Here is a 19,131-nt window from a genome sequence, read left to right as displayed (position 1 = left end):
AAGTCTCCCTGAAAGTAGGATAATTGTTAAAGTTCATAACAACTTTTTATCTTGCATTTATTACTGCTACATTATTTTATGTTATTTAGAAATGCCCCAGATTGTCCAGTAAATTCTTTAATGGTGAATATCAATGCTTGCAGCTCTGCAAACGGTTGATTCATTGCTCCCATAATTCATTGTCAAAGCTCAAGACAATTGAATTGGGACTGGCAAGGTTTAGACTAGGCAAAATACTCTATCATGCTTTCATAGCCTCCCCAGAATGTTTACCCCCCCCCCATTGTTTATATTTGCCCCCTTCACCCTACGTTGTAAAGAAAAGGTCATGTTCACATCTAATACAATGTGAGATAGTTGTTTACATCACTCAGTAGGTCTGGAAAGAGGGAAGGTATTGATCCTGTAGTCTGTAAGTAGAGAATTCATATTGGGAGGGAAATAACAGTAGGTGGTTTCAGACCGCCTCGAAGTTCGCCAGTTCCAGGTATTCTCTGATCGGGAAATTTACCCCGATCAGAAAAAACCAGGTATTTTGGCGGTCTGAAAGCAAACTACGCGTAATATCCCCGAAAGAAAATACCCGATAAATAGTAGGTACTTGGCGAAATTACGAGAACTTTCGCGGGGATTTTTCCAAGGTCGTGGGTATTTTGGCGGTCTGAAAGCAAATTACGGGAACTTTTAGCCCAGCGTGTCGTTGGGTGCGGCGCCGTGGGTGGCTGCTGGGCTAGTGATTTTGAATCTCGCGCCTTGCTTGCTTATCAGACCATACTGCGCATGCTCGTAACTTCAGGAACTACTTCAGGAACTTATCCCGAAGGGTATGTTTCAGGGCGGTGTGAATGCAGGAATAATTAATGGGTATTTTTCAGCCTAAAAAAGTTCTCGTAATTTAACGGGGATTCTTGTGATCGAGGCGGTTTGAAACCACCTAGAGGTACAGGTGTAGAATCAGCATGTCATTTGTGTGTCATGTATTGACTGAATCATAGAGAAGATAAGATGTACATACATGTAGAACAAGGAAGTTAAAGAAAGCCAAGAAGTGTGTGAGAGAGAAAGATATTAAGGGGATGGGTAGAAAGAGAGGGGATGTGGAGAGGAGAGGGGAGAGAGGAGGGGGTAGGGGGGTAGGGAGAGTAAAGAGGAAGGGCAGAGATAGAAAGATCTTATACCCGCCAAAAAAATGATCAAATGGTGCCACTGTAGGCCTACACAGTATCATAGTATCGATGTATAATACAGTCTAGACTGTTACATAATGATAGCATACCTGATAAAGTGCCAGATAATTGCTGTAATTTGAGAGCACCTTTACAAATAAATCTCTTTGGGTAGACTTGATACCAAAACATTTTATGTTGACATGTTACCATAGTAACATGTTTTGTTTTCTTTCACTGAGCCACTCGCCCCTATCCAAGAAAATAACACTTGTCCACAGCATCAAAGAATTTTTCATTTGTTTGTCAGTCTTTGAGCATTAAACTTCACAACGCAAACTTAATTCTGTCTATTCTTGTGATTGTGGCATAGTGCCAATTATTATTTTTGTCTAAATCACCTAAATTTTCTCTTCAGTTTGCTTTTGTTTCTAGAATTCAATAGTTTTTTTTTTTGCAATTAAGGAGGTACTGTTGACTTTGAGTCTGTTATTCAAGACTAGCAGTCATGACAACACAGACTTGACTGCATGCTATTTGAGTTGGTGAACTGTATATTTCAGAGAATGGATTGTAATCTAAGGCACTTCAGTGAGCAGGAACATTTCCATGTTTCCCTCATTGTTATCTGTATGTACATGTAGGTAGGCCCATGATGTGACTTTCTTCACTGTACTGTATTTTCTTCACATATGGACTGAGCAAGGGATAGACTTTTAGTTTGCACACTGATAAGGAAGTCCTTTATTTTTCTATTGTGTATCTCTGACATTATGTCATTGAGATGGCCAAGGATGTGAAGACTATTTGCAGTTGATAATGACGATGCAGTCACATGGATCTGTTCAAGGTTGATGGTTTGTATGTATTTGAAATCATTTGAAAAATATGTTTTTTGTTGGTCTTGTGTCGATGCCAAATACATATACGTACATGGACACAAAGACATGTATGTATTTGTTTATTTGGTTCAGCTTTTAATGCATTAGAGGAAAGATGTTGTGTTCCATTGTGGCATGCAATTTAAACTGAAGTAGACTTGGATCAAAAGATTTTGGCGCATTTCATGCTAAAGGAGGCCAGGGTTTTTGTCTCACCTGCCTAGCAGAGCGAGACCATACATGTAGGTGCCGCTATTCCGACAGCGGAGGCGTTGTCAACAAATCTTAACCAAATGTTAAGTTTTTGAATGTCCTCATAAATTAGAAAGTGTATGAGCCTTAGACTAATGAGCCTAGTTCATGAAACTTGGACATAAGAGTAATCAAGTATCACTGAACATTCTGTGCAAGTTTCAGGTCACATGATTAATGTCAAAGGTCATATAAGGTCAATGAACTTTGGCCAAGTTGGGGGTATTTGTTGAATTACCATCATAACTTTGAAAGTTTGTTGGTCTAGTTCATAAAACTTTGACATAAGAGTAATCAAGTATCACTGAACATCCTGTGCGAATTTCAGGTCACATGACCAAGGTCAAAGGTCAATGAACTTTGGCCATAATGGGGGTATCTGTTGAATTACCATCATAACTTTGAAAGTTTATGGATCTGATTCATGAAACTTGGAAATAAGAGTAATCAAGTATCTTTGAACATTCAGTCCGAGTTTCAGGTCACATGACCAAGGTTGAAGGTCATTTAAGGTCAATGAACTTTGGCCATGTTGGGGGTATTTGTTGAATTACCATCATATCTCTGTACATGTAAGTGTATTGGTCTAGTTCATAAAACATGGACATAAGAGTAACCAAGTATCACTGAACATCCTGTGCGAGTTTTAGGTCACCTGACCAAGGACAAAGGTCAATGGACTTTGGCCAAGTTAGGGGTATTTGTTGAATTACCATCATAACTCTGTAAGTATATTGGTTTAGTTCATAAAACTTGGACATAAGAGTCCTTAAAGGACAAGTCCACCCCAACAAAAAGTTGATTTGAAAAAAAGGAGAAAAATCCAACAAGCAAAATGCTGAAGATTTCATCAAAATCGGGTGTAAAATAAGAAAGTTATGACATTTTAAAGTTTCGCTTAATTTCACAAAACAGTTATATGCTCATCCTGGTCGGTGTGCAAATTGGCAGACTGATGACGTCATCCACTCACTATTTCTTTTGTATTTTATTATATGAAATATGAAATATTCTAATTTTCTCCTCCTTGTCAAGTGAAACAAAGTTTATTTTCTCCCTGAACATGTGCAATTACCATTATTTTAACAGTTTATGGTTAAGTTAAGTAGGTCCTTATTGTCAAATCTGTAAAATTTGAGATATTGTATTATTCAAACAATAAAAAACAAAAGAAATAGTGAGTGATGGACATCATCGACTCTCTCATTTGCATATCGCTGAGTTGCGCATTGAACTGTTTTGTGAAAAATAAGCGAAACTTTAAAATGTCATAACTTTCTTATTTTACATCCGATTTCGATGAAATTTGCAGCGTTATGTTTGTTTGATTTTTCTCTATCGATTCAAATCAACAATTTTCTGGGGTGGACTTGACCTTTAAGTATCACTGAACATCTCATGCTAGTTTCAAGTCACATGACCAAAGTCAAAGGTCATTTTAGGTCACTGAACTTTGGCCATTTTAGATGTAATTATTAGATTGCTGTCATAACTTTCAAAGTTTATAGATAAAGTGTTTAAAATGTGGATATAGGGGTAATCAAGTATCACTGACAAGTTTTAGGCCACATGATCATGGTTAAATGTCAATGAACGTAGTATTGTATCATATGAATGGTGTTTTTTGTGAATAATATTTCATTGTAGTTTTCAAAGTCAGCACTGCTGCTATATTGAATCGCATGATGCAGGTGAGATTGCTAGAGGCGTTCCACTTGTTAAAATCTCATGACTCTGAAAGTATGTGGATTTTAATAGTTCATGAAACTTGGACATACATGTACATGTAAGAGTAATCAAGCATCAGTGAAAATTCTGCGTGAGTGTCCGGTCACATTACCAAGGTCAATGAACTTTGGCCGTGAGGGTGGTATTTGTTGAATTACCATCTGATCATACCTTCGAAAGTTATGGATCTAGTTCATGAAATGTGGACATACATTTTTTGTACATGTACATGTATGAGGGTAATCAAGTATCACTGATCGTCTTGCAAATGTCTTCGGTCACACGATCAAGGTCAAATGTCATTTTATAGGGTCAATGAACATAGTATTTTGTCGTCATATGAATAAATACTAATACATTTAAAAAACTTATAAACCATGATTATGGGGGAAGGGGTTGCTACTTGAATGTATTAATCTGTGTACATGTACATGACAATACATGACAATACAATGTAGGCCCTACATGTATATTCTACATTACATGTACATGTATGGTAGTTCATTGTTAATGTAGAATGCTCGAGGAATTGACATCCAAGCTACATGTATGCTAATGAGAGCACTTCACCCTTTAAAGACAAGTTATATATAGAACGTTGAGTGGCCTGCTCTTTTATAAGATGCTGCCAAATTGGAATCAGGACATTTTGAAGAAAAAAAATCAGTATGGAGGCTAACGATTGCTGCAAACCTACAAAAATGACCTGATGTACATGTATCATGCAGCCAATTAAGATGCAAAGATTCTTATACCATTTTTTCCTTGGCATCATGTTTTTATGTAGTGTGAGGATTTGGAACGGCTCAGAGACATGCATGTAGGTTTTTTTTTCTTTGCATACAAAAATAAACGTTGACTTTGTAATGGATCTTTAAAATCAACTTGTTCTTGTACAAGTATCATTTTCAAGATCATACATGTATCGTCATGCAATCAAATGGCTAGGAGCTATTTGCTCTGCATGTAATGTACACCATCCCTATTACAACCTTTGCTATTTTTGTAGTTTGATTATGATTGTCATTTGACCTTTCATTGCTATGAATGAATCTTGACAGTTACAATTTCCCCCCTCTCTTGTTGATGGCGGCCCGGTAGCTTTCAGACAAAAACATTTGGAGTCAATCCTGCTTTGATTATTGTGCATGCCCATGAATGCTGGTTTTTCATTAAAAAATCACCTCAATTGGATGCGGCTTGTTGTTGACAATGGGCTGGTGAGAAAGATGACAAACTTGATTAAATTCAGTCTACATTTTGTTTGTTACATGTACACTTTGATTATTTTTTTAAAACATGATTATAATTCACATTGCGAATTAATTGCTTTGGTACTCTAGAGTTTCCTGTAAATCAACTTTTTAATAATCAATAGATACAGTTAACAGTGAATCTGATACAGTGTGCCTAATACGTGTACATGTAGTACAGGTACAATGTACAGTATGTTTTCTTGATATCTTGTATTGTATGTTCTACTTGTTAACATTTGTGAGATGCATGTATTGTCAAAAGTTTTATTCCCATAATCAATATAGGGATTGAATGCTTATCATACATGTCCAAGCACCAGTTGATTCATGTTTATTTATAGAAAATGGCAGAAAAGATGCTTCTATGCTGTTTTACAATACTAGGTCCACATCTTCAGTAGATGTGTGTGTGGTTCGGTATTATTCATTGCATTTTTACTGAACATGAAGAAAGGGCTTTAGATTAAGATCTTTCAATTCATTAGAATCATAGTGTAGACTGTAGTGGTACTTTTGATGCAGGAGGGTGTCTAGCTATCAGCTTTTCCTCTCAAACTGAGTTTGTGTTCCTAAAAGAAATGTTGGACGTTAGAGACGGCTTGTGCTTTAATACACAGTTGCCCAAAGGTGTATCATTGATTTTTAGATGATGATAAAAATACTTGTTGAAAATGTTATAATTCCCCCCCCCCCTCTCCCTGGGTAAAAAGGCTCTCAACATATCAGACAGATGGTTACTAAAGAATTTCTAAGAAGTGAATGGGAGGAAGAATAGGAAAGGAGAATTGAGTGAATGAAGGTAGAAAGAGATGAAGGGAAGGAGGGTATGGAATAGAAAAGAGAGAGGTAGAAGGTCAGAAATAGACAGAGAATACAAGCGTCCAGATTGTCAATTTTTTTAGCTTTGATCCAAGCACCAAATCTTTATTAAAGTGGCATTTATTTTTATATAAAAAAGGTTCCATGCCCTACCTTTTCAGTTGTTTTGTTGTCCTCAAGTTACATGTACATTTAAATATGTATGGGGCATAGTCAAGACGAAAACAAATTGATATTAAAAGCAATCTGGAGATTGGTTGGTTAACCACTTGATGAGATTCTGGAAGGTATCGCATAACTTGCAGCCATGCATTACAAATGCAGAAAACAATTTTTTTTTTGTAAATCCATTGGTTTACCATGATAAAAAAAAACAGGATTCAATTATTTATCAGATGCTACTATTCTTTCAACTTGGTTATAGTTTGGCTGGCTTCACTTTAAATGTTAAAACCGTGCCTTTATCAGAGTCGCCAGCCCTTACTTTTTGTTCTAATGTAAATTCAGTGTTTACTTCCCGATTGAATGACTGAGCAAAAAACTTTAGTTAACATGTATTGTCTCGTACATTTGTAAGAAAACATTTGGTTCAGCCGTTTGGTTATTCACATTGTAATTTCTTATCTGATTAATATTCCGTGAAGGTTGGCATCTCTGCTCTGTGCATGTACATGTAGACAATAGAAAATACTCTTGCCTCTTGGACATGATTGCATTTCAGTCATGTTCTTCAAGGATGCAATCTACAGGAAGGCAGGAGACAGTACATCATCTGTATGTAGCGGGTCGACTTCTTACTTGAATATGAAAGACAAGCCTTATCTCTTAGACTACTTGACATTTTAGTGAAGGTTTTTCTGTGGTCAGTCCTAATCTCAAGAAGGCATTTCAGAGATCATCTTCATCTATTAGGTATCCCCACTAGACTGGATGGGATAGTGAAGATGAGATAAAAATAACTTTGTTTTGATGCTTATTTTTATGGGAAGAAAGAATCAATTTTACCCTGAATGATTGTTTGTGACTGGGTACATTGATTGAAATGAACTTGTCTTTGTCTCTTGGAAGACTTTTATTGCATTATTGAAGCAGCTAACGTACATGCTCGGGTAGAATAGGGAACAAATAGCAAAAACTAAAGTTTGAAAATTAAAATGTAATTTTGAAAGAAATTGTAAAAATACTTTGGATGAAGAGATGGCAAACAAATCAGTAAATAGATCAAGGTAGACAGATAAATTGATTAATGAATAATTAAATTAAGTCTTCGACTTCCATAAAAAAATAGATAAAACAACTTCTACTTACGCCGATCATCAGACGAGAAAATTTTGATTAAAAAATGTCTTCAGTTTGTATGTTAAGTGTATAAAATATTACCTTTTGTAATGTGTAGCACAGGAAAAATGATTTTTAATTTTGGGATTATTTTTCAAAACCAACTGCCTAAAAATGAAACATTGAGTAAGCTTTAGAATTGCAGTGAGTGGGTATTTCCAGGGCTCTTTTGAGTAATTCAGGAGTGAAATCACCACGAGCAAATCACCACGAGCCCCCATGTAAGTTTATCCCTGTATTGGACATCTGATAAAATACTCCAAATTTCTAATAACAAACCTCTTTCTTTATTTTTCTCTCTTTCTACAGAACAAGCGACAATAGATTCACCAATGGAAGATGATAAATGGCTTCTCATATATAAGGGTTCTTACCTTTAAATCACATCGACCAATCACCTCACGTTAAACCATACCAGCTAAACCCAAACTTGCCACTGCCGCCAAACTTCTATCGTCCCTTAATTTGTCTACTGTACATTATTTGTTTTATTTGGATGAAGAGAGTTGGCAAACATTCCCAGCATCACCTTGTGCAGACAACTCTTGTGATTGACAGAACGGAAGATGAATAAAGATATGAACTCGTCAGGAGGTAAGTTATTTTTTGCAAATTTTGATATTCTTTTGAATTTATTACAATTTTAATGCAAATTGAAGATTTAAAAAGAAAATTACAAAAAATTATATCAACTCAACACCTCTAGAGAAAGGCATATTTTTAACCTCCGATTCATTTTGAAATTTCTTTATCTTGATGTGCAAACAGTACATACAGTATGTAGTAACAAAAAAGCAAGAACTTTGTTTAGAGAAGAGAGATAATTTTGATAATTTTTAGGTGTGGCACATTAGGACTGTTTCTTAAAACTGCAAGTAAATTTTTGTATGAAGGGCCTAATACATAATAATAATAATAACGGCATATTTACCCAGGGTAGCCACTTCAGTTCCGAAAACTGTTCTCCCAGCTGGCCCTGCTATTATTATTACCCCGGCTTTAGCAGGGCTACCTTGATCGGGCGCTCGAGCATTCGAGGAATTTCTTCCTACCAGGTACCCATTCACCTCACCTGGGTCGAGTGCGGCACAATGTGGATAAATTTCTTGCCGAAGGAAATTATGCCATGGCTGGGATTCGAACCCACGACCCTTTGTTTCAAAGTCCGGAGACTAATCCACTGGGCTACAACGCTCCACAACTAACGCTCCACATGTACTTTTCTAATGTATTTCAGACGTATTTCCAAATACAAAAATGTATTTTTTGTGTTTTAAAATGTAAAATTATTTTCGACATCTGCATATTTAACTTTAACTATACATGTATGATTAATGTACAAACTGCCGCATTTTATGATGTCCCTGGACATCTACCCTTTTAAAACTGGTACCAACTCCTAGGCACCAGCCCCTAAACTTTTGAACCCATATGATACTACTGCTCTATTTCAGAATAATTCTGTTTCCTTTTGTTCTGCCATTTTGTCAGTCTTTGCAGTATAAACCACATCTATTTCCTTTGCTGACCTACATTTGTCCTACATAATTTTATCTAGAGGTCTTGTCCTAATTGCTTTATCTGAAGGTTTTGTCCTTCGCCATGTTCACCTCGTATCCTTACATTTTTCCCAAAATAGACTCGTTCAGATATCTTGTGATTTAACCTATAATAATAAAGAACTTAGTCTTATACAGCGCTTTTCATGAAATCCATATCAAAGTGCTTTACAATGTAGAACATACAAAATATACAAACAAAAGTGAAATTAGAAATCACATAACAAAATTTTTTTTTTAAATATCAAGGACACTGTAGTGTAAATGGGGCTATGTTTAATATGCTTTCTTCATGAGATTCCTTCTTTAAATTGGATCGAAACGATGTGATATTTGGGATACATCTTTTTACATCAATAACTTTGTAGAAATTGAATAGGACGACATTTGGTGAAAAAAAAGTGGTTGCAGAGTCTGAAAAAGACTTTCCTTTTTTTCTTCTGGATAAAAAACCCCTAGCCCAAATGAAATTTTCAGGATGTTGTCACAAAAGAAATCAAAAGTGAGGTTCGATGCAGAGGTTTGTCAGGCCATGTCTGAACGCACTGAGGTTTGTTCTGGTTTCTCTCACCATCTGAACACTCAATAGCTACATCTTCACCAGAATGAAAGAATATCTTGTGAATGAGCCCAAAACATCTTGGATTTATGTCCAAAATTGACCACGAAACCACAATTAGCCCTTAAATTTGCTGAGTGTCTTCATGAGAATATGAGATTGTAGTAAAACCTGGTCTTACAGTTCCTTATGAAGCAGGCCAAACACCGAGTTACAGTGACATGTGGCACAAGCATTTACGCTTCTGCGCATGAGCGCAAGCTTCGGACTTGAGCTCAAAGTTTATACCTTGTTCTGACTTTGTCCTGATGAAGACATCATGTACTGAAACTATTCAGATGATCAACCTTGAAGCAGGCCAGAGCAACCACTTTGTGCCGGTGAAGATACATTCATGTGACATGTATGTGTAATACAGAGATTTGTTGCAGTGGTTTGTCATGTCTGAACAATCCTTCAGGAAGCTACGTCATGTGTTGTCATAATAAGAGTTTAGAAGGTTTAACATTACGGATGTAATAAACTTGTAAACTGACCTGGGTATACATAGAGATCATTGACAGTATTATCATGCGGCTTATCGGTCACATGTGATAGGGCAGTTCCAAAGGTATACATTAACGAGGCCTGTTCATTGATAAAGTACTTCATGTACTGTACGTGTTCTTTGGAGCTAAGAATGAAGTTGTATCTATAGACTACAAATCTTGGTTTCCAATCAGAGTCTTGGAGCCTTTTCGCGCTCGTTCCTTCAGTGTACTTTGTGCATGTTCTTGGCGCTTGATTCATCTGACTGGCAGTTCTTGATTTGTCTTTTCATTTCAACCTTGACACTCTCTGAAGGGCGGGAGACAGACATTCTTCTATATACTGTACATGTATTTCAGTATTAAGAACTACATGTAGTTGAAGTCCTCAGATGTTGGTGTTTGATGCAATTTGATTATCATTTTGGATTGATTCCCTAGTTTCACACAATTGGAATATAGTTCATGGATATACAACCTACTTCTTTGTGGTTAAGGGTTGAAGGCTTCATTTAATTGGATATTTTAATTGGAGGTTACAAGCAGAATTCTGTTATCATGTGCTCCGATTGTAATGGAGTAACAAGTTGCAATGGTGGTGAATTGGAAACTTGGTATCGACAACGATGCAAGAGGAGAGAACAATATTTCTTTGGTAAAGAACAGAATTCAGTTTTGAAACTTGATATGAGAGTAAAGGATTTTAATTCATTGAGCACTATGTAATGGTTGATCTTTCACTGTTGTAGAATTTTTTTTATCTTTATACATATTACCATCATACTTGTATTATGACGATTTCAAGAAATTAAATATAGCTGATACCCCTTTCATAAACCTATCCTCCAATTAGCCGCCTAATATTAATGCGGATAATTCAATAAAAATTGCGTTCACAAACTCCGAAAATTACCCGCATTATTTTTACGAGCGCCCGTCCTGAAAAAGGCGGATAATCGTCACGACAACTGGACACGCCCCCTCCGATGCGGTTGTGTTGGAAAAGGGTGACCTTGTGACCGCACCATGGCAATTATCCGCATTATTTGGAAATACGTTCATAAACTCAAAATCTTGTCCCGATGCTGCTATTATGCGGATAATTGGAGCATCAAAATAATGCGGATAACTCTGGTCCTCCGATTTTACGACCAAATTATGCTGCTATTAGCCGCATAATTGGGTTTATGAAAGGGGTACAAGTGTCACTAAAATGTACATTCTATTTCATAGATGATGAACTCCTTCAGATGAAGAAGAAGTTCTCTGAGATGCCACTTCAGTACGGGGAAGACCAGTGGCCCGCATCGGTCCTGGCCTGCATGAATGAGATGCGCAAGCAGCATCAGTTCCATGATCTGGTGCTACTGACGGACGAACATGAGATCCCCGCCCACGGCGCCGTCTTGGCCTGCATGAGCCCATTCTTCAGTGAAGTCGTCAACCGGGAAGAGAAGCGACGGAGTGGAGTACTCAAGACAACGGTCGATGGGGTGTCAGCGGCTACCATCGAAGCCCTTGTCAACTTTGCCTACACTGGAAAGTAAGTTAGTAACTCCCCCCCCCCAAAAAAAAAAAATGGGGGGAAGGAGGATTGCTTTCTACATGATTTCACATCAGTATTGTACAGCTGCAACAAGAGCCAAAATACAAGAAGTAAAAATAAATTGTCTGGTGATTGTGTGAATTTATAAAGTGTTCTAGAAAACTATATTGTTTATTGTGAAAAATTTCAGGTATTTGGTTTTGTATTGTTTGTTTTTGGGGGTCTTTTTACGAGGACGAGGATTATCATGTTCGACTCAATTTTAATTTTATTTTCTTATAAGAATAGACTGAACAGAAATACCCCAATACATGTATACAATGCAAAACCAAATACCTGGAATTTTTCACAGTAAATCGATCAGTTTTCTATAACATATCGTCTGTGATTTTACGAACCGGTACAAGCTTTTAGTCAAATATTCGAATTTATTTCTTTGCATATTCTGAAAGCCTGTCATCAACTGTATAGAATGACAAAATTTCAGATCAAAATTCATATTTTTTAAAGACTAAGAACATGTTTGAATTTTGCACGAAACTACAGTACACATACCCCTCTGATTTTACAAAGTGGCATAAACCATTCTTTCTGTACTGTAGCAGTCTCCAGAATGGCGCCCACTTTGTAAAATCACTGATGACATGTGCGAATATTTACACAATCACCAGATATGATTTATTTTTACTTGTACTTTTACTTGGCACTTGTTGCTTTTGGTTTCAAAATATGCCCCAAAGGTGCATTTGATATCTTTGTGGTTAATACAGTATTTTCTACAGTGTATATTTCAGACTGAATTAAAGATGAGGCTCATCAGAAATTTTTTTTTATGAACAGGCAGACATACCCTCGACCTCATGGACCCTCCTCCCCTTATATTTTGAGCCACCATATTTTATTTAAGACTATGTTAAAGATTAATTCCAGTTGTGGGGACGATCTCAAAATGACTTTTTACAGAATTTAATATAATGATCACCAAAGTGTCTGTCTGTATGAATAAAAAATATGTGCCAAAGGATTCTGGAAGAAATTGTGTAATTGCTGAGAAATAAGCAAAATAAGCGCGGATTCTGTCACTTCCGTCGGGTCTTTATTCCAGCAATAATAATACACTGTCCCACGTGTGCCTATCTGTTGGCGATCTTCAGTGTGATTGTTTTTTAGCTTAGATATTATGATTTCACAAAGTTCAGTTTATGTAACTGTACCAGATCTAGATCCATGATGATATAGTAATACTTAACCTTGGTTTTACAGACTTTCTCACGAAATCAGTATTTTACTGCAACTACTGTCATTTAGCTTTAAAATCACATGTATTTGCAACCCTAGAGCTACTTTTGGTATCCCTACAGACACTGAGACGGTCACCTGATCATTATTTATGGTACTGTACTACTGTTGATTAATTAATTAAGAAGAGCGATCGTTCATCTTCTGATAATTTAAAACCACTTTAAGATGACGTTGTATGCTGTTGTAATGGGTGCTGTCACCCGGCCAATCTGTTTTGGACTGAAAAGACAATAGTACACACGATCCCTGTCCTTAGGAGTTACATGTAGTCTTTATGCGCAGGCTTTATTTTAAATTTTATCGTAAAAAAACCCAGAATAACTTGATGTAACAGATCTGTGACTGTTAAAAGGTTATAAAGGAGCACTTGAAATATAGTTGATTTGAATCAATACATAATAATCAAGCAGGCATATCACTTTAAGAAATTTAGAAAAATCTGATGTAATTTTTTACAGCATTTATAGCCTTAGAATTACTTAGGATCTGATTAAACGTGATAGTGATCTAATGTAGTGTCAAGAACTCACTTTTTCTTTCGATAATTCTACTTTTTCACTTTGGTCTTAACCCTAAAAGGACTGGGCTATTTGAGATGTATTGAGGACTGGGGGGAGGGCATGATGGCCCCCCTTATCTCGGCTGCCGTTCGAGCGATCGCGCCGAAATTTGGCACACACATTCCTTACCACATAAACTACAAGATAGTATTACAAAAATTCTGAAAATTATCATATTTTATCTATTATAAATAAAATATGCAAATTTATTCATTAAAAACATTATTTGCATATTTAACACCCAATTTCACTTCAAATTTTCTTCTTTCTTTGGCAGATCTCATCTTTGTAATCTAATTTATAGGTTTCCACAAAGAAAAACTGTGAAAGCCAATTTTTTCCTTATGTATTTCTTTGTTTTTAGAATTTCTTTTTTATTTATTTGTTTTGTCTTCTTTTGTTTTTCATTCTTTTGTTTTTCATTGTTTTTTTCAATGGAAATTATTACAGACCATTTAACAACTAAATTAAACCCTAAATTAATTAAGCAGACCAATTAGAACGTAAAATAATCAACCTTTTATGAATTTCATCTCCCATAGACTTTGTACACATAGTATAAAAATGAGCCATTTTCGGCATGACATTGACTTGTAAAAAGTCACGTGACGTCGTGATGCTATATCCGTATGTCACGAATTTGGTCTCAAAATTTGCGCAAGACTTCAGAAATATCGCCAAATGGTCGAGGGGGGGCCATCATCCCCCCCCCCCCAGTCCTTTTAGGGTTAAGGTATAACATTGTTTGACTCTATTTAAAGTTGAAATCATCAGTTAGAATTGTGGTCATATGGCATTGAAATGGAAATAGTTATTTGTCATGGATTGCTAGATGACCGTGAATGACATACATACTGGTATTTGTTCACGATATTGTGTTTTTTTTCTTTTAATTCATCCTGCACATACTCTATGGTTTCATTAGGTGTGCAAATAGATACAAACATGTTAATTTTAGAATTAAAAAATATATGTCCCTGTACATGCTTTAATTAATTTTTTTTTTCTTCTAGGATTGAAGTCTGTTCTGAGCTTGTCAGTGAAGTCTATCATGTTGCCAAAGAATGGAAAGTTCCTCGTCTGAAGAAAGCCTGCGCTACTCACATGCTTGACAATATGAACACCAGGAATTGTCTTGGTAAGAAAGATGGTTGTATTTCTTCCAACATATCCCAATTATGACCTTATTAGTTGGCACCCATCTTGCATTTGATATGGCCTCACTTTCATTTCCTCCCTTCATTTTATGCAGTGTTTGTTCTTGTTTTTCTTTAATATTGCTTTTGTGATTTAATTTTCATTTCCCTTAATATCCTTCGTTCTCTCTTGGCTTCAGAATTACTTTTGGTCATTTTCATTTCATTTATTGATTTATTCAAGTCCATTGAAATACATCAAACATGAAAAAAAGTAGAAAGGCATATATCACAATCACAGTAATTGCATCGTTTTCAAGTGTAATTTTAAAGTAAATGTCATGGTAACGAGTGATTGCCAGAAGCTTACCAGACATAGCAACGTGACCAAACAAACTGGATTCCAAGTGCTGAACCCCTTCATTACTTCTAACAGATTATAAAGAAATAAAACGCGAATCAGTTCATAATTCCCAGAAAAGAAACACCATTTATAATTTGAATCACTTTAATAAAAGAGTTCCATTTTGCACAGTATGGCATTTCCTGCTTTCTGACTATCAAAGTGTATTTGTCTCTTTAATATTATCCCTAATTAATTATTCATCAGTGTTCTATTTCACCACAATCACCTCTCCTTTCCTTATTTTTTTTTTTTTTTTTGGTTTCCCCTCTTCTATTTCCTCAAGTTTTTTGTTGGCACCAAAAATAACACATTCTCCAACCTTCAAATGAGCAAATGCATTAGATCTCCCCATCAAGTACTTTATAAAAGGAAAGACATCCCGCACAGTATCCCTATTAACAACGAATCAAAATGTCAGAGGCATGCATTACTATGAATGTGATGATAGTCAGAGTGCACTGTCTAAGTTTGTCAGTGGGGGATAGTTGTTATTGTAGGGATCAATTAGAATACTGCATAGATTATTTGTTTTGTCTGACAATACTAGATGGGATAGTGGATGGACCGAAAGCCATTAGTTATCTTGCTCGTAACTTTTGCTTCTATAAACTCTTCTTCCTTCTCCATCACTGTCTTTCTAATTTTGTAGTATTTCTCTCTTTCTTTTTCTCCTACAGTGTATTTCTCTTACATTCTTGAACTCTTCACTCTTTCTTTCTTTCTCTATCTCTCTCTGCCTCTGTCCGTCTCTCATTTTTCTCAGTCTTGGGCAGTTCAATAAAATATACATGTATGTCCGACCCCCTATATATGTGGGACCTTCATAAAATTTTCTGTCTCTGATTTCTTGTTCTTTCGACAGTCTGTAATGTTCTCAAATGACCATGACTTGGTCAGTTTATAAGGTGAAGTAATACCTTGGTCACATTTGTTCTACGGCGGCCGTACGGCGAGTCGAAAACAGTCGTTTTATTCATTTTTATTCAAACCATCTATATGTAGCTGGTACAAAAAAAATGTTAAAACGGCTGTTTTCGACTCGTCGTACGGCCGCCGTAGAAGAAATGTGACCAAGGTATAAGACATGGGAAAAATGAGGGTCGGACGTACAAAAAGGTTTATCATTTTATGGAATTGCCCTCTGTCTTAATCTTGTATTTTTCTTTCATTTCTCTATTATTTGTCATTCTGTTCTCCCTTTTCTCTTGTTCTCTATTGCCCGCTGCTTCACTCGCACTTTCTGTCTTTCCTCTCATTATATTCTTGCCCTTCACCATTTCTCAGTGTGCAACATGTAGATGCTGTATCTCCATGCAATCTCCCACAGCGCATCACCTTCATGTCTCCAATCTCGGCCCAATGCTGACCATTTATTATTGACTACATTATCAGGCTGATTAATCCAGACTTGATATGCCCTGGGAACCAAGTCTCCAATTCAGAGCCTTTGCTCATGATGTTTTACTTCTGATAGCTGACTGATAAAGAACCTTGCTTTCATAATGAGATCACCAGAATTGCCTTTTATTTTGATCCAAGTATACCAATGTCTAACAACACTATGTGAAAAAGAATCTTGCTGTGTATTCTGAATTTGCTCTTCAGCTAGTTGACTTGCCTCTGATCATTTCATTGCTATGGTGGTGAATTGATTGTCTTAAGCAAGGCATTCTTGAGGGCCCACATCACCCCCACCCCCCTCCCCCATGACAGACGGCACCCAAACCAAATTGGTCTTTTCATGCAGTTAGTATGGAGTGGCTTGATATTTGTGCCATGCACCTTGAATTATAGCAAGTTTACCCTGATGATTAACTTGGTTTTAATAAAAAAGTGAAAAAAATAGAGAAAAATAATTGGTAAAGATCCATAAAAAATTATGGAGTCATGAATTTTCAAAGTTTTGATTTTGCAGCTCCTTCATATAGTGTGATGTAATTTACAAAGTATTCAATTTAAAAACAAAAATTTAAAGTGACTTTATTTGTGCAGTAGTAGATATATATCATCAGAAACATTATTCATACCCCTACTAGTAAAAAAATTATACGTTCATTCATAATCCATCAAAAAATTGAAATTAATGAAAACTATATCACATGATATTTGAAGGAGCTGTTTGCAGGTGTCATTACAAATTGAACAATTTAAAAATTCGTAACTCTCTTATTTTTTGGTTGATTTCCATCAAACCTTAGCCTGTATTTTTCTCTGATTTTCTGCTATCATTAAAACACACTTGAGTAAATTCCCCCTTTAATTGTAACATGCTCTTTAACCATCAATAGTGGTATGGTCCATTAAACAAGATTATTATATATATGGGTTGGTAACACAAAGCTTAGCAATCATTGTAGAACCTTTTTTTAATGATTGATTGCATTGACTACCATGTACAATTAATTGTAAAAATCAAGCGTACGATTAATCGCTAACCTTTGTGTTACTGGACCCAATGTGTTTGCCTCCATCATTTCCAGACTGAATAGGAGAAGTCAAAATCCCAGGCACAAACAAGCTACTGATCTTCAAGCTCTTTTATATTTGATACAAAACACAACACAATGAAAGGTGTTATGTAATCAAGTCTCCTCAGAAGACCTAGATGACAATGTATTAAATAGCCTTTAGTATTGAAGTAATTGTGTGATGTTATCAGAAGTATACTATCTACATGTATAGTGTCTGTCAACATGCATGGGTAGTAGTAGTAGTCTATTTGATTTTGCCCTTATCATTGATGAAAGCACTCCCCTTAAAAGAAACAAAATGTGACTTATTTAAAACAAAATGTCTTTTAAATTGGTAAATTCTGCCATACCATAGTAAACAAAAATGATTATTTGACCAACTGTCAGATCTAGAACCTTAAAGGACAAGTCCACCCAACAAAAAGTTGATATGAAAAAAAGGAGAAAAATCCAACAAGCAAAACACTGAAAATTTCATCAAAATCGGATGTAAAATAAGAAAGTTATGACATTTTAAAGTTTCGCTTAATTTCACCAAACAGTATATGCACATCCTGGTCGATATGCAAATTGGCAGACTGATGACGTCACCCACTCACTATTTCTTTTGTATTTCATTACCGTATATGAAATATTCTAATTTTCTCCTCCTTGTCAAGTGAAACAAAGTTTTATTTCTCCCTGAACATGCGGAATTACCATTATTTTAACAGTTTATGGTTAAGTTAATTTGATCCTTATTGTCAAATCTGTAAAAATTGAAATATTGTATTATTCAAACAATACAAAACAAAAGAAATAGTGAGTGATGGACATCGTCTCTCTCATTTGCATATCGCTGAGTTGTGCATTTATAGGTGTAATAAGCGAAACTTAAAAATTTCATAACTTTCTTATTTTACATCCGATTTCGATGAAATTTGCAGGTTATGTTTGTTTGATTTTTCTCTATCGATTCAAATCAACAATTTTCTGGGGTGGACTTGACCTTTAAAGGGGAAGATCACTCAGGCACTAGGTTGGTTTTGATTAAAGCAGAAATATTGGAGAGAAATATTGCTGAAGGTTTAACAAAGGGCCTTTTCACATGTGAATCTTGAATCATCATTGTATTGATGATTGCAATTCATCATCATTATCATTGGACCTTTCACACGCTCACTTGAAAACTGATTTGAATTTGAATTCCCGAGCAAAGGCGGTATGTATCCTTGGTGACTTGTCAAAGCACTGCATCGATACGATGAGTGCATGACAATTGTATTATCTATGGAAGTGCTTGAAAGGACACGTAAGCTCCGCCCCAAAATGATGTTTTGGAGGTCAAGCCTTTCACACATAAAATTCGTCCCGTAATTTGAGTGAAACTTGACTGGAATTCACCTCTGGAGTAGAATTTGAATTTGTGATTGTGACCGTTCGTGATTTTAGTTTGGTTTTACACATGCTAAAAATTCGTCATTAGCCTTATTTTTCACTGAAATCATTCAAATTACAATTTTTTTACCCTGTGAAAGGGCGGAAAAATCCATCAAAGAATATAGAGAGATACATATTTTTAAAACTTGTAATTAGTGACATCATACATGTATGTGTGCTGCTCCCCATCTATCATCACGTAATAT

At 35.8% G+C, this 19,131-nt stretch overlaps 1 protein-coding gene across 4 annotated transcripts in view; it reads left to right on the top strand.

Moving 5' to 3' along the window:
- Positions 1-19,131, top strand: part of LOC129278035 (influenza virus NS1A-binding protein homolog) — a 36,307-nt gene that overhangs the window by 971 nt on the left and 16,205 nt on the right. Inside the window, exons 1-4 of one of the 4 annotated variants that reach the window (XM_064110095.1) lie at positions 1,691-2,027; positions 7,750-8,034; positions 11,319-11,628; positions 14,507-14,631. In XM_064110095.1, coding sequence (XP_063966165.1) covers positions 8,007-8,034; positions 11,319-11,628; positions 14,507-14,631 — 463 coding nt within the window. In that variant the 5' untranslated portion in view covers positions 1,691-2,027; positions 7,750-8,006. Of the gene's footprint in view, positions 1-1,690; positions 2,028-7,749; positions 8,035-11,318; positions 11,629-14,506; positions 14,632-19,131 lie in introns of those variants that run through there. The other 3 variants (XM_064110097.1, XM_064110096.1, XM_064110094.1) reach the window with 3 other exon arrangements.

Source organism: Lytechinus pictus, chromosome 15, assembly GCF_037042905.1.
Source record: "Lytechinus pictus isolate F3 Inbred chromosome 15, Lp3.0, whole genome shotgun sequence".
Taxonomy (NCBI): Eukaryota; Metazoa; Echinodermata; class Echinoidea; order Temnopleuroida; family Toxopneustidae; genus Lytechinus; species Lytechinus pictus.
This window is presented reverse-complemented; position numbering and strand designations above follow the sequence as displayed.